Source organism: Falco rusticolus, chromosome 9 (genome assembly GCF_015220075.1).
Source record: "Falco rusticolus isolate bFalRus1 chromosome 9, bFalRus1.pri, whole genome shotgun sequence".
NCBI lineage: Eukaryota > Metazoa > Chordata > Aves > Falconiformes > Falconidae > Falco > Falco rusticolus.
In genome coordinates, this window is record NC_051195.1 from 35,535,003 (window position 1) to 35,551,682 (window position 16,680).

Sequence of the window (16,680 nt, forward strand, 5' to 3'; positions counted from 1 at the left end):
GGATCGTGTTACAAGCTGCGGAGCCGGCGAGGATCCTGCTGCCAGCGGAGAGAGAGCTGGGCGCCCGAAGAAAGGCGGAACGTGCACGGCTGACCGGTGAGTCAGGAAATTTAAGCAGGATGGGAATCACTGCATCAGTGGTGGAAAAAGCAATCGTAGACAATTTGATGAAACTGGCAGAAAAAAATGAAACGCCAGTCTCACGGCAGGCAGTAGTTGATCTGCTATGTTGGAGTTGCCGCCGTGGTTACCTTGCTTCTACGCAAGATATATATAATAATGAAACATGGAAGAAAGTAGGAGAGGACTTATGGGAATCTGTGCAAGTTGGGACTAAGGGGGTAAAGACTTTGGCTCGCACGTATCGAGCTGTACGGGGTATGGTCGCGCAATTACCACCCTGGTGTCCTGAAAAGGAACAAGCGGCGAGCGGCGGCGTGCGGCCCGGCAGGCCCCGTCCCGGCCGCGGTTTCTCTCCAAGGCGGCACCCCCCCTCCACCCCTCCACCCCCCCCCCTCCGATCGGCGCCATGGCAGTGCAAGCGGCCAAGCGAGCTAACATCTGGCTGCCCCCAGAGGTCAATCGGATCCTTTATATTCGGAACCTGCCGTATAAAATCACAGCGGAGGAAACGTATGATATTTTTGGGAAATACGGACCTATTCGACAAATCAGAGTTGGAAACTCTCCTGAAACAAGAGGAACAGCTTAAGCTTCTCAAGGAAAAATACGGACTTGATTACAAACCCCTCCCACCCCCCAAAAAAAAAAAAAAAAAAAAAAAAAAAAAGAAAGGAAAAAAAAAAGGGGGAAAAAAAAAAAAAAATAAAAAAAAAAAAAAAAAACAAAAAAAAAAAAAAAAAAAAAAAAGAAAAAAGAAAAAAAAAGAAAGAAAAAAGAAAAAAAAAAGGGAAAAAAAAGAAAAAAAAAAGAAAAAAAAAAAGGAAAAAAAAAGGAAAAAAAGTGCTTCAGATGTCACCTACAAGAAATGCGTTTCTGCTTTGAACTAGCTTTTGAGCCTTTGGGAGTAAACTATACGGCTATAAATCAATCATATTGGGGTTGGTTAGATAAGAAGTATAATGACACGAATTTTGGCTTTAGTGATAACTGTACCTGGTGGAATACTACACTTGTTAAAAATATGTACAGTTGATTTACCGTTTAAATGTATCAATTTATTTACCTCAACAAGAATTGAGGGTGGTTGAGGGATTTATTGAAACAAGGTCTGTCTATATTGTTGTTTGTTACTCTTTTGTTACTTTTAGTGCCTTGTCTTTTACAATGTTTTCAGAGCTGTGTGGAACGCAGTATTAATGCTGTATTTAAAAAGAAAGGGGGAGGTGTTGGGGCTCTTGCTGTATTGAATGATTATACTGAACTCTGAAGCAAGTGGAAAAATACTGAAGAAATAAGACGAGGTTACGGCCAGAACAGTGGGATGAAGAAAAAGGAGCAAATTGCAGATGTTTGCTCAAAAGCAAGGCCAACGGGACGTGATAAGAGGAGCTGGGAAACCGCAGAAAGGAGCCTACGTGCCAGAGAAAGCAGAAACAGAAATCTTCCCAGTAAACAATTGTTAACCAATCATATTATTATACGCTTGTAAAATAGCCAACCACATTATTGCACGCTTATAGAATGCCTTATAAAAGTCTACCTGGTTTGTACAATAAACGGATCAGATCTTGAACTCTGTGAGTATTTGAATCTGACTCCCGCTCGCCCGAAATGCCCGCAGCACCATTTAAAACACCTTTCACATTAAGCCAAGCAATAGGTGGAGATCAAAGTCATTTATGAGTCTGTGGGAAATGAACCTTGAAGAAAATGCAATTAGTGGAAAAATATCAAAGTTTAGCCTGGGATAGCTTGGATGTAATTATCAAGATGAGAGATCTCTCTAAAAAAGACTATAAATAAGCAAACCAAGGGTTTAAGAATAGAACAAACCCAAACCTTACCTAAGCCAGACAAAGGAAGGATTGACAACAAACTTAAGCAACCTTCCATATTCTCGTAAGGATGCTCTGCCCCACTCATCAAGCACCTGTAAAGCATCCTGCTGACCCTCTACTTTCAAAAGGGATCCAGTAGCTTGTTAAAATCTGACATGACATCTGTCAGCATTCATCAAGATCAGCCAAGTAGTGCAATTAATTTCATTTCCTGTCAAGTGCTTGGTCACTGAAAGAGACCTCAGGCTCAAATGAACGAAGATCATGTCACTAATAACATTAAAACTCCAAGAGCAAAACAAGGATCCATTTCAGAATGGGATGAAACTGCTTGGGATTTTTTTCCTGTAAACACCTAAACCAAAAATTAACAATTCAGTGTTTTATATGAAAATTGAAAAAATAATTTGGAAAAAAAGGCCTGAATACAATAGGACATTGCTACTGAAAACAAATGGAAGGGCAGAAAAGGGTCAGAGGATCCGAGAACAGTGTGAGGTAGAACTATAAGTATAGTCTGAGCCCTACTATCAAAGTTCACAGTCACATCACTCACCGTTGCTTCTTCAGCAGGGAGCAAGGGATCCCTCAAGGAATTCTCACAGAGACTGTTTTCCACAAGTGTGGAGGATGACTGGTAGCTTTCACTGCCAACACATTGGATATAGTTTAAAATCTGCTGCAGTCCTGAAACAGCCCATTGCTATCCCAAAGGCTACATCCCAAATTGCACTAATGAGACAGAGCTCTCCCTGCTGCTTACAGGTTATGGGAGGGTTACGGTTGTTCTGCAGGAAAACAGCCTATCTGAGAGCAAACTTCCCAGGCCCTTACCTGAACCTGAAATGAAATACACATAAAAATCGCTGCAAGAAAAAGAACAGCCTTCCAGACACAGCAGCTGAGAAATGCAGATACAGAAATGGCAGTTACTCTCCCAGCTGCCACTGAGGCTTGTTTTCCTACCAAGCTACCTGAATGCATGAATTCACAACTGAATCCCATTTCCTGTCACGGCAGAGATTTTAACCTCCGTTAGCTTCCCAGGAAGGGCAGAATCCATTGCTCCCTGGATTTTCTAAACTGTTCAAACTTGATTGCTGCCTTAAACATGTTCTTGCTGGCCCTCATGAGGTCCACCTGTGCATACAGATAAACACTATGCCCCCCTTTTTGCTTTTTCACTTGATTTGTTTACTAATCTCTTCAGCAACAAGTACTTCTCTTCCATTGTCACCCTTAAAACCTCTTCCTTACTCCCTTCCATGGGACCTTCTACCATGGATGAAGGATGCATAGTTGCAGTCCTTCAAGATCTTGAGTCAGATTCCCAAAGTCCTGAATTGACCATCCAAACCAGGATACTGTAACACTTCTGTCCTTTTTATTTGTATTCTGCTGTTAGAGCTTTTCAGGCTCATATTTTTTCAATGTTTTACATTTTAATGACTAGAAATGCCCTTTTCTTTAAATGAAAGCTGAGACACTCAGGTTTAGGAAAAAAATGAAAATACAAACACCTGAGAAAAATCAAAAGACTTGATGATGTTAAGGGCTGTTTCAATAACCAAGCTGAAAAGGGAGTTCACAAGCTGGCAAGCAGAACCATCGTGTACTGAAAGAGAATTATAAGCCTGGAGAGCTTTTAGATAAAGAAGGCTCTTTGGTTCAGTGATCCAGAGCTTCAAGGGACCTTGTATAATTTCCAGATGCTCAGAAAGGAGCACATTCTATCCACCAGTTATGTTACCGTGTCCACAGATCCATCTTTGTTTCAGAAATATTTGTGGAAATGCAGAGGTCTTTTCAAACACTACACTGGATATCTACTACAAGAATGTCCTCATATTTAAACTTTACATCCACTGACACCAAACTATTAATAGCACTAACTACCCAGCAGCCAGTTAACAGCCTCCTCCTGCCACCATCGAAGGAATCTGATGACAGATCAAAGGTCAAAGAACTAGTGATTTAAAACACATTCCAGCCTGTTGATACAGTGTCTGCTTACATGACCCTAACTTCTGCCCAGTCCTTCAAGGGAGGAAGATCCAGTTCAAAGTCAAAGATTAGCGAGCATCTCAAAATCTAAACTTAGGAACCCTCCCCCTTCCATGTCAAGCTCACTGAACTACAGTTAATGTAGCCTCACAAAAGTTACCGCATAAAAGAAACAGACTTGTGCCTGGAACCTAAACATATCACAGAGGATTCTGGAAATACCTATAGATGGGGGCGTTCCTAAACAAGCTTGAAAGGCATCGAACTCAAAAGAGGAAAACTAGCACATTTGTTCCACAATTAAGAAACTGCTTTATGCTGATTTATAACAATGTTTTAATGTAAGTTAAACATTTATTCTCTGTGGGATACTCCAGGTTTGTGGAATGTTTCCTGTATGCCAATACTTGGCTTTGCCTTATAATTAGCAAGACTATTAGCTGGTAACTGCCTTTTGGTATCTGGTATCACTATAGCATGTAAAACATTCATACACAGTAAAACATTTCCACCTGACATAGCCTAATAAAATTACAGACATTTATACCACATAGTGAGGACTAGAAAACTTTAGGACACCATCCATATTCTCATGGTAGGACTGTTATTTATGAGATTTTTTTTTATTTTAGTTTAGGCTACCATATGGATGCTAACTACGTTTTCCAATTTATATTCAACATCAAGAACAGGGACATTGAATCTTTGAAATACTCCTACTACAAATACTACTTTACCGTCTTAAAATAATGCAACCAATCTCTACATGTACCAAAATCAAGCTATGTAAACTTTTACATTGTTACTATGAAACTCAAAGCTTGTTCTGTTAAGCAATACACTGCATTGAAACCAGCATTTCCCTCTAACCCAGAAGATGATTCACAGGCTTAATAATAAAATCTTATTACAGCAATTTTGCTAGCCTCAAAGTTTCCTCTCCTAGTACATGCAGCAGGGTAAAACGAACTTTAATCAACTGAAAATGATGGGAAATTATCATTTGTATCAGATCACAATTTAAATAGAGATTTTAAAACCTCTGCTCATGCATATCATAATTCAGGGCCTGATCCCGCATACATTTGCATACATAACAGACACTGCAATCTTCGTTTTCCCAGATAAGTTATTCATGTACATAGAGGCTTACAAGAAAAACTTTTTATTTCTTTATAAGCTACTAATGAATTCTTGTTAATGTTAATGCTTATTAAAGACAAAAAGTAAACCAATGAGGTCTCCATCTCAGCCTGTTCTCCCTCCAACGTACTCCTCCAACCCCCTCTCCTCTCAGCCTGCTGCTTCCATTGCCTGGTAACCAATAACAATTTGGTATGGTAAGAGTAGTGTACTCCTGCTAAGACAGAAATTAAGACTTGGGTATTACAACAGGAGGTAATACAGAATGCAATGAAACTTGTAACACGCAAGTGTCACGCCTTAGCAAGGTAAATGACTTTGTTATAAACCAGCCCAAGACAGCTGCTCTAAACAGTGCTGCTGGAGCTTCACTCCCTCAGTGTCTCTTATCCCTCCTCTTTCCATCTTTCCCCTGTTAACTGCAGCTCCCAGTCAGCTGCTGACTGCCTGAGATTCTTTGCCTATCAGGAGGCCAGACAAAGCTCACCTTCTCTGGGACAGGCCACATCATTTTCACCTCTTTGGTTTTTAATCAGCTCTTATCTGGAGTCACAAATAGAACTAGCCAGCCTTGCCAGGCATAGGACAAAGCAGCTGTATACATTTGCTTCTTAACAGGCAGGGAGTAACAGATAGCTGCAACTTATCGTGAGGGTACAGAAACACGTCAATCAGTGGAGGTTTTACTTGCCATCTTTGTCAGAAAGCAGTTATCCTGTTCTGAGAAAGATTCCAGAGATGGACAGAGCACCAAACTACAGGGGAAGATGACTGATCGTATTACATGACACACAAGCATGTCCTAAGCTGGCTGATGCAGCTTGGACGCTTAAGTCACCGTGTTCCTGCAGTGCAACAGCACCATTGACACACATGCCAAGCAATCATGGAGTGCCTATGCATTTCTGACATAACCTAGGGAAGCAGGATTATGATCATATCAAATACACTTAACAGCATGATGTAAACACAAAGCTGAGAGCATGGACAGCAATAAAAAAACCAAAGAAAGGAATCTCATACAGAGCAAAGTTAGAACAGGTTCACACTGAATGGGGGCTTTCATTATTATACATGCTATATTATTATACATACTGCTATTATACAACTATATTAACTATTAACTAGTGTGACAGCTTTATGAGGAAATGGATCTTTTCCACATCTTCACCAGACTACCAGACTAAGTCTATGGGTAAAAGCTTAAAATGTTTTCAGCAGGTATGATAGTCAGGCAAGAATGAGCTTGTTTAAGTCTTTCACACTGTAGATGTACAAGTTGAAGTCTCGAGCAAACTTTAGTATACAGAAAGGAGAAAGCCAACCAAGCCACCTGTAGATGCAGCTGATACGTTCTGGTACCAGTATCAGCTGTTTCCTCTAGCTAACAACATACTGTATAAACTGAGGGGGTCTAACTCCACCTCCTGTAGAGTCACAGTCATGTCAAATTAAAACCCCATTAGATTAAGAGGAAAAAAACCCACTTGAACAGCTGTGTCCCACTTGTATGAACCATATGGTCAGACAACATGCAATTTAACTAAATAACTGTATGTTTTAAACAAAAACTGCATTCACTTAAATATGAGAGGCCAACAATAAAGAAGCTCTGCAGCCCAGGTATAAGATTCAAAACAGGACTTGGAGCAAGCTCCCATATACACCGCTTTCCTTTCTCCCAGTGCAAGACAAATGAACACAGAAAAGATGACACTCCCTTGCTGGCAAACCCAACTAATAAGGCACAGACTGAATGAACAGCAAGAGAAGATTCAGCACTGGCCCTCTCAGTTCAAACTGGGATTTATAGATACTACAAACAGGCAGAAGCCACGCTGTCATCTCTCCCCCTCCTAAACAATTAAGCAAACACATGCAACCAGTCACCTTCCACAAGCTCAAAGTTTCCCTAACAAACTAATAATAAAAATCATAGCTTCATTTCCACCAAAAAGATATATTTCTATAGGTCTCCTTTCTCTAGTGATCTTCATGATGCAAGCAGTCATGAGGTCAATACTATCACTGAATAGTAAACTGTCATCATCTTGGAAATATCTTCATAAATGGAAGCCACAATGAGTTCAGATATTGCCTGTGTTGGGGGGGGGGGGGGCGGGCAGGGAGAAGTATCCTAGTAAACAAGCCTTGCAACAGAATAGTCACAAAAGCAGTGTATAACTAAAAAGTGAAAAAAGAAATTAGACCCCCCAAAAAAGCAAGATGAACCTGTATCCAGCAGAACTCAAGAGCCCTGTTTCACCTGCCCCCTGCTTTATCGGGAGGTCCTAGGCATTCTGTTTGCTGCCTGGCCTGAATTCTCCTTCACGACTCAAAGTGTCTCAGCTGGTCTGCTGCTGGAAATAGCCTAATCCAGCATCTTCCTTAAATTGAAACCACTACTCACTATGGGCAGAAAGAAATAACTTGTTGCTGGTTTTGAACTGCTTAGGGATTATATATCAAATTCTGTTTGAAATACTGCAACTATAATACAGAAAGACAAGCATTTCAGAAATAGTGCAGATAGTGCCCTGCTCTGCCTTCCATGATGGGCTGATACCACTCCATTTTGACACAGATGAAAAACATCAATATCCAGGAGAAAGTTAAGTATTTTTTGAGCTGTCAAGCTGTATTTAACTAAAAATCACAGGTAGCGCAAACACACAATTTCTTAGATTCTAGTCATTCATTTTTCAGTACACAAATAAGTGATTTTTCTAATTTTTGTTATATCCCATTTATTTAGAAAACAACAGAACAGAATTATACCATACTATTCCATCCACATTTGGAACACAAAAAATATAACTGAAAGTCAGGGACTGGGCTCAAGGCACTTTTCAAAGTCTGAATGTGCAGTATACATGCTACATAGGGACTTTCAGAAAAGATAACTTAGGTTTAAAGTAAGAGACTCTGTAGTATAGATTCTGCTACTCTGCTTCAGTTACTCAGTCACTCTGATTTACTCCAGCATCTTTTCTAACGCTCCCCACCAGCTCTGCCATGTTAACCTCAAGCCTGAAGCCCTTTCATTGTATCTATCCTATGCTGTGCTAAGACTTAATGCAGCAGACACTGGTCCTACAGAAGCAACCCTTCCCCTGTTCCTCATGGGCCTGTATACTTCTCCGTATTACCACCTTTCATCACCATGGTTACTTAGTTCAGCCAACCCTGTGTTGTCCATTAAATAGAAACCGTATGGAGTCAGGATTGCCTCCTGCTTCAGAACACCCACCTTCAAAAGGTGATGATTTCACAAAGATTAGTTTTACAGTTATTTAATGCTTTGCTAAACCTCTTTTTTATTAAAACAAAAAAACCCCCACAAAACCAAAAAAAACCCACCACAGCGAGTCCTTGATGTGGTCACAGAGGGCTCAGTGGCATGAGCTGGAGTTGCTGGCAGCCCCTCAGCTCCGTGCCCTGAGGACAGGGCAGGGCTCTCCCCATTCCCAAAGCAGCTCCACAACCCAAAGCCTTAGAACCCCTTTGCAGAACAGTTGCTGACAGGAGGCAAAGCTCTGCCATGAACCCAGCTGCCTGCCACGCAGCTTCCCAACAGCTTTTAGGCAAATACAAATACAGATATGTAGAGCAATATATATATATAGAAATACAGAGATACTCGTATTTGCGGACAAGGCTCAGAGTGGAGGCCCAGTGAGGGGCAGAGACTGGGAGAGGCTCATGCAGGTCCATGCAGTTCTGAGGCCCAGGCCAAAAGGCGCAGGGAACAGCAGCCCACAGAGGGAGAGCCCCAGTGGGAGGGGAGACTCACAGTGGGAGACCCATGAGTGTGTGTGCGAGGCCCAGGGGTTGGGGAGGGGTAAGCAGAGCCCCAAAAGATTAGGATGCCTGAAACCACAGGAAGCCAATAAAAAGGTGGGAGGCTCAACACAGAGGAGTCTTGTCGGGGTGGCCCAAAATTGTTGGAGGCCTCCCAAAAAACTGGGAGGCTCAGAGACTTAAAGCTCTTCGAGGCTGAGGACAAGGGAGTCAACAAGGCCAGGAGCGAGTGGGATGCTCACAAGTGGAGCTCCCAGGAGAATGAGGCACCAAAAAAATGGGGAGGCCTCCATAAAAGTGGGAGCCCCAGAAAATCCCAGCCCATGGAGAGGGAGGCCCAGTGAGTCAGGGAGACCAAGCGAATGGGAGCCCCAAAAGGAGGGAGGCCTGAAGCAGTTGGAGGCTCAGAGGATAAAGTCCCGTGGAGGTGGAGACCTCAGGAGTCGGGGAGGCATACAGGGAGCAGAAGCCCAAAAGAGCGGGATGCCCCGAGAATCCCAGCATGTGGGAGGGGAGGCCCAGAGAACGGAGACCCTGTGAGAGGTGGAGGAGAAAGAGGAGAATTATTTCACAGAGAAAGAGGAGGCCCAGCCTCACAGACTAGAGGCCCAGAAAAATGGAGGGCCCCAGCAAGCATGTGCACGTATATGTGCATATAATTATACACACAAGTATGTATAGATACACACACATATACAGTGTGCACAAGAGTGCACGCACTGCTATTTCTTGAACTTAGGCAAAATCCAATCACAAGAAATGCAAACAAATTTTTTTTGGCCGCTCAGCTTAAAAGCTCAGCTTTTTCTGAGGTGTCAGCGCAGCTGCTATAGATAAACCTTGTCTCCTGCTCCTGCCCCTTTTGCAACGATCCTCTGCACTGCTCGCTCACTGACAGCACCTCTTCTCCAGCGCGTGGCTAAGGCTCCCCCTCACCCCAGAGCACATCCCTCAATGACCGCCCTGCATGCTTCCCTCCCATGGAGTATCCATCAGAAGGGCTTTCTGGTGGGTTGGGTTTTTTTTGAATGCAGGTACTTACTTTCAGTAATTAGTTAAAAGGAGCTTATTTTTCATTATCAGCTGCAATGAAAGGCAATGGTTGCTTGTCACAGCACTATCAAAACTAGCCAGCTGCAGCAGGGCTTTTACCATCCCATACCAGGTTAACTTCAATAAGTAGTTCCCTTGCCCTGGCACAGCCACCAATCCTCCAGAAGGCTTCCAAAGTTCATCTACTGTCCGTGCTGTTTCTTCATCCTCTTCAGGCCAGTCCACGCTGCTTCTTGCCTCTGCTGCATCCCAGGTCTTCCTTCTCTGGGCTCCTCTTCCAGCCAGCCTCTCCTCACCCAGGCCCCCTTCTAGTCTCTCCTACATCGGGGGGGGGGGGGGGATGTCCCTCTACTCCTTTCAGGTCTCTCTTCATCTGGTACTCCTCTCCTATTCTTCTTAGAGCTATTTAAGTACTTAGCAGGAACCAGCCGTACATTATCCATGTCAGCCAACCCACCAACCTGAAGCCAGCCCACAGCTGTATATTATTAATGTTAATTAACCTGCCTTCATTCTATAATTCCTCTACAGTTGCTATTAACAGTTCAAAAAAAAAATATCTAGATTTATCCAAATCCTTGAAAAAGCACTTAAAACAAAAACTATAAAAAGACAGAATTTTCTTAAGAATACTTACACTATATTCCTTTTCACTCCATCACACTACACAATCTAAACATACACTCACCCTGTATGTGGAAACAACAGGAAATATATACAACACAACATCTGAAACCAAGTCAAGTATTTACACTGGATTTCTGGGTAGATGCTAGGGCTATACTTTCTTTTTCCTATGTTTTGTGACTCTCCATAAAGCTCTTCATCTTGGATGTTTAGTGTTGTTCCATTGTTTCCCAAATAAACAGAAAAAAAATTCACCAAAGCAGCAAGATTCTAATTAGGACTAATTCGCTATTTGGGAATATAGGAAACTGACTGTCTACATAGAGTTGTATGAAGAAAATAACATTGGAAATAATATTAAAAAGAACAAAGACTTTTTTTAAATCTTTTTCAGGTATAATTATCTATTGTGTAGCTTGCACCCAGAGAACAGTTGAAAAGAAAAAGAATGAACACTTAAGTATTCAGAGCAGAATGTGCTATTTTGAGTCTTCTAAGTAGAGGCAATTTATCCCCTCCCAATAAAATCAAATGTCTCATACAATTAAATTATAAATGTTTGCATATTTATTTTTTTCTGTGTGGTACCAATCACCTTGCTGCTTGTACATGTGCAAGTCAGCCGTTTCACCCCTGTTCTTTCCCCTCCCCAACCACAAATCCCTCAGATATTGAACAAGGAGAATATCCTGTAACTGGCCGATGGCAGGAAGCGCGACCTCTCATCACTGGTTCAAGGTACATTACATTTGCTCAAAATGACTGATTTCTAACAGATGAATATCAAGGTCTTACCTTTGCAGGTGAAGCATTTGATGTGAAAGTGTCTGGCCTGAACACGGAGTACTTCACCTTTACATGGCTCACCACATTTATGGCAGTGGATGACCGGCTTTTCAGAGGGGTGGTGGGGCTCCTGAGGATGGGCCACTGTAAAACAAAAAAGTATGATTTAAACCCAAACACAAAGAATGTTTCCTCCTGTGCCTAAATCTCTGTTCTCACATGCTTTTCATCATGATACAATGTATTTGTTCACAGTTTACACTCATGTAAAAAGGCACCTTTTTTTAAAAAAAAAAATATAGCCTTTTCAAAAATCAGTAGTTTAAGCCACTCACATCAACTGCTACTGCTTTCCACTGAGGCTGCCATGGAAAGATGAGGAAAAACTCCCTCCCCAGTTTCAGTGCCACAAAGTGTTTCAGAATGCCTAAGTTTTTCTTTCCGAGAGCATGAGTGTGTGCAAACCATTCAATGAACACACAAGTCAACAAGAACCAGGCTATTTTAATCCAAGAAAGAATACAATCCAAGCAAAAAGATTGAAAGGAAAGCAATTCCAAATCATGTTTTAGGAAACCAGATGAACCCAGGCAGCCTGACTTCGCATGCAAATTACTATATTAAACATAAACTACAAACATCTCCATTTTGACACAGCACATACCTAACACAGGGAAAGCACATCTGAAAAGAAGCCAATGTTACTTGTTTCTACTCCCATTAATTCTAGCAGAAACAACTTTCTGCATGCAAATAAGAAACATGAGCAGACAGAAATGACCAAAGCATCTGCAATATAGTCACAGAGACAAAATTCCAGGTACTGGTAATTGATCAGCTATTCCACAGCCCCGAGCAGAGCTTGGATAGGAACAGGAAAGCTTTGTGTCAGCTTTACTATGTATTTCACTGTTGCAATAAAAGTTTTATTGTTTCACATTTGGCTTCTGTAAAAAAATGTTTAACTTTCTCTTCAGCTGTGTCTTGTGGCAGCTTGGGGCCCCAACAGAAATGCACGGGTGTAAGCTAGAGCAAGATTGAGTATCAACTGTACTGTTTGAAGTAGAAAGCATTTCCCAGAATGTTCCCAAACAAAACGATATTCCTTCAGATGTCCCTCCCACATGCCATTCTATCAGTAGAAAGTTGCCCTCCTTGTAATATTGTTCTCAAAATAGTGATGCTCATCAGAACATTTCAGAGAAAACTCACCTCTCTACCCATGCCTCTGGCTTTATACCATTCCTGTCCTGTCTTTCCTGTCCTGCAAAGGACTGAGTGCTGATAGACCTACATCACACTGTCATTGGAAATCATCTTCATTATTTTATCTCAGTGTTTTGTGGAGCTCTTTTCCTTTCCTGATCAATTCCTAACATCTCCCCAGCCAGGATTCTAGGGTTTTTTTCAGTTACTGTTTATGTAGCAATGCAACAGATGCCTTGCTCTTATTTACTGCACCAATTTCCTCCTCTTCTTCAATGAATTTCTAGCGAAAAAGCCCCATTGCTTGATGAAGTCCCTTCTATATTACCCTCCTTTATAAATGCCTTTGTGAAGAAATGCTGCTATCAATCTGCATTATATAAATTCAAGATTAATAATAAAAAAGCCCAAATTGTGATCAGGGGAGCAACAGCACCAGGAATAGAGGATAACACATATTCCAAGCAATAATTTCTGCTCTAAGTCCCGCCAAGCTGGCATGGCAGCTGCTGTTTTGTTCTTCACCCCCCCACCTCAGTTTTCAAGGTAATTCTTCTACTCAAAGTTTTAAATACCTCCTCCTCTGGTAACCTCATTTCAACTATTTCCCTTAAGCAGTTATTCAGCCCATACTGGCAAACAGCATGCAGCTGACAAAACCCAGTATTTCAGTTAGCAGCTCTATTTAAATAAAAGCCCAGTGAATGCCTTGCCTTGAGTGAACCTCATCTTACGGTCTGCAATGCAATAGTATTTCTGGAGTGGAAGTTATTCTTCCAAACAAGACTATTAACTATTAACTTGTAGCCAAGGAAACACATAGTTTATGCAATGAGAAAGAAAGAGAAAATCAGAAACAGAGACAAGCGCTAGTAAATTAAATTATTACAAGGAAAATTCCTTCTCAGATCCAGACAGCCTGAGATGGGCCTGATGCCAACTGAAGAAAAGGTAACAGAACAGACTTTCAAAATTGCTCAAATGAGGAACTGGATCAAGGATTTGGGCAAATGCTCCCTAGGATTTACATGCTGCAGTGTGAAATCTGTACCTTCCACATTCTGCTTTCTCAAACTCACATGTGGAGGAGACCCTAACGTATTCTGCATGCCAGAATCCAGATCTGGTATAGATGTGAAATATATGGTTTTGCCCTTTACTAAACAGTAAATAAATGTTTTTAAGACTGGTCCAGTGATACAACTTCTTTCCAGTTTTGCCGTTACAGCCATGTAAATGAATACAAATACTGCTAGTTGCTGTTTCCAGATTGATCTCTTTAAGTGAAGCTAATGAAGGTGCTTGTCTTACTGGCCTCAGTTTGGCACTGTAGGTCAAGACTAAGTAATTGACTTTTGCTCTCCTGCAAAGAATTGCTTGTAAGCTTTTTCCTCTAGATACATGCAACAACCACAAGGCTTCTCAGTGGCAGAGGTGACCCTTTAGAACTATAAAGTAAGGACAGAACACAGAAGTAAAGAAAGAAAGAGAAATACCTTTATAAGCACCTTATTTAAATGTTTCTGACTGAAGTCCAGCTGGCCTAGACATGTAAATTGTGAGCTGCTCTGGGTCTGAAAACTGAGCTAGAAGCTAGGTTCACCTCCTGACAGGGATTTCATATCTTGAGACAGTAAATATTTTGGACTCTGCCTGCACCAGCCCTCTCCACATCAACGGCATGCTCGAGGACATACACTCAGGCATCATGCACTAGCAGCAATGGTGCAATAAGGCAACTCTTTATCAGACTCCAGCCAGTACAATTAGTGACAACAGTTTAGGATCTGGATAACCTAGATTCCAACCCCTGCTCCACAGCAGATATCTAGGCTCTTTGGATGGCATGATGGCATGCCCTTAACTCTAAAATCAGACACTTAAGTTCAGATTGAGCCTGTAACCTATCAGTTTAAAATTAGGTTATCTGAATGTTTTAGTTTCTCTGTGTTTTAACTGTCCCTGACTGTAAACCAGGTTTTATCAGCACTGTCAGCCTCACCCTACTGTGAGAATAAATACAGATGACAAGGTTCCCAGTCACTGGGATGGAAAGAGTCGCCTAAGCACCCAAGACATAAGTCAGTTCTGATTGTCACATATACCACATCTGCCATATTTCTGGAAGCAGCATTTATTGGAAAGTGCATGAGTGGACAAACACTGACTTGAACAGCTGTGTTGCCTTTAATGAAGTGTCAAATCCAAATATATTAACACTGCAACTATCTTCCAAATTAAAATAAATTAAAAAAACATTAATTAACAGCTTTCTGAGAGATGCTATCAGAGAAATACATTCTTAGTTCAGTACTGGGGTTCAATTTTCTTCCTATCATAAGGCGCATACTTGCTGCATGGGTAATGTAACATAAACACAAGTCAAGTATTTACCATTTCCAGTATACTGATGTGAACAGATTCTTGTCTACACATATGTCAGATTAAGTCAAGATGTGATTTTCTATCAGTATAACCCAACCAGCCTAACAAGGTGCATCAATCCTTTTGTGTAAGATTAAACGCAATTTATCTATTGGTCTAGCCCACATCGGCAAGGTGCAAACACCTACTAAAACAATGGATGGAATGACATTTGTTTGAAACTAGATCCAAAGTACCTAGGCTACTAACTAAACCAGTTTTTTAACTGGCTCTGGTGAAACTTGTGCAGCGTCTACACTGGGACAAACAGATGCTGGAAGCAGGCACACAGCTCAAACAGATGCAACAATTTTTTTACTATTTAGTCTTATTTTTATTCCTTCAGCATTTTTCAAGATTAACTATGAAAGCTAAAGTACCTAGAGAAGTCTAAGCTGTCATAGTCTTCACAATTTTACAGAGACTAATTGCAAGAGATCATCAATAAAATTTTTCCGAATTTTCAGGTTGCTTTATAACAGTTTTAACTTCCAATGCTGCTGGGCATTGCCTGAAGACCTTTTTTTTTTTCTTTATTAACAAAAAAAATCTCTGGTCAGAGATATACACAGAAGAACTTTTCAAGACAAGCTATGTTGAGATTTCCACTCTTGCTTGTAAGACCAGCTTAAATGAATAACTAATGAATAATTAACATTTTTCTTAAGCTCATTTGGGCTTCCAAGAAGACAAATCAATGTCCCATTAAATACCCAGTTTACCCAGAGTAACACGTACACTGACTAGGATAACTAGCAAGTCTGGATTACATTGTTTAATTCAGAGGGCAAAAAAAGAAAAGAATAAAAAATCAACAGCAGCTTCTTCTACGAGGAAGACCATCTTTGTCACTAGAGTATTGCTTTGTGCTAACATCACTCTATTAGACATACACCGCAATTTCTGTCATTCCCTACACTCCCTTGTGAATCATGCAATGTTGATTTCATTACATTTAGCAACTGCATTATATTGATGTAAATTCAAAGCAACTCTACCAGCTTGAGCATGCTCGTTAGTGTATTTTATCAAAACATCTCAAAATATTCCCAGATCTGCAAAGAAACCATTAAAAAGAAAAAGATGGAAAAGACAAGTAACAACTTTATGTTGTTATGAGAAATCAATGGCACTTTCTGAGCAAAATGAAGGTATTAATTTGCTGTGGAAAGTTTAAAACTGTCCTGTCAGTAGTGCTTTATATAGAGCAGATCATTGTACAAAGTTTTAATAGCAATTATATATTTTGCTGTGTCAGCCAGAAAAAGGACCTCGGTACTCGTACCAAACCCTGCTGAAATGGAAATTACAGCAACTACCTGAAAAGTAACAGTTGCTGAGTAAAAGAAAACAATGGAAATAAACACTGCAGCTTCCTTTATTGATGATTTTCTCCCTGAACACAGAACTGTTAGGAAACCAAAGACTCAAGCTAAATGACTCTTAGCTGCAGATTCTTGCTGGCAAGACTCCATGTCTCTGCTGCAACCCAGAAAATACTTCAGCTTTTTATTGGAAGTCAGACAGAAGCTTCTGGGAAATGCCTTGCTATGTGTATGCTGCAAAGCAGAGGTCACAGCAAAACATGCTGGGTTCAGTTCTGCTCTAAACAGAAGTAAAAAGCAGCTTCCTCTAAATTTAAACAGGAGGAGGATATGGGCTATTGTTCTCTTAA

At 41.0% G+C, this 16,680-nt stretch overlaps 1 protein-coding gene across 16 annotated transcripts in view; it reads right to left on the reverse strand.

The window, feature by feature from the left end:
- The window catches only part of ABLIM1 (actin binding LIM protein 1), a 208,402-nt gene that overhangs the window by 102,226 nt on the left and 89,496 nt on the right, over positions 1-16,680 (reverse strand). For all 16 annotated transcript variants that reach the window (XM_037399100.1, XM_037399095.1, XM_037399101.1 and 13 more), the window contains exon 2: positions 11,385-11,519. In XM_037399100.1, the coding sequence (XP_037254997.1) occupies positions 11,385-11,519 (135 nt within the window). The remainder of the gene's footprint in view (positions 1-11,384; positions 11,520-16,680) is intronic.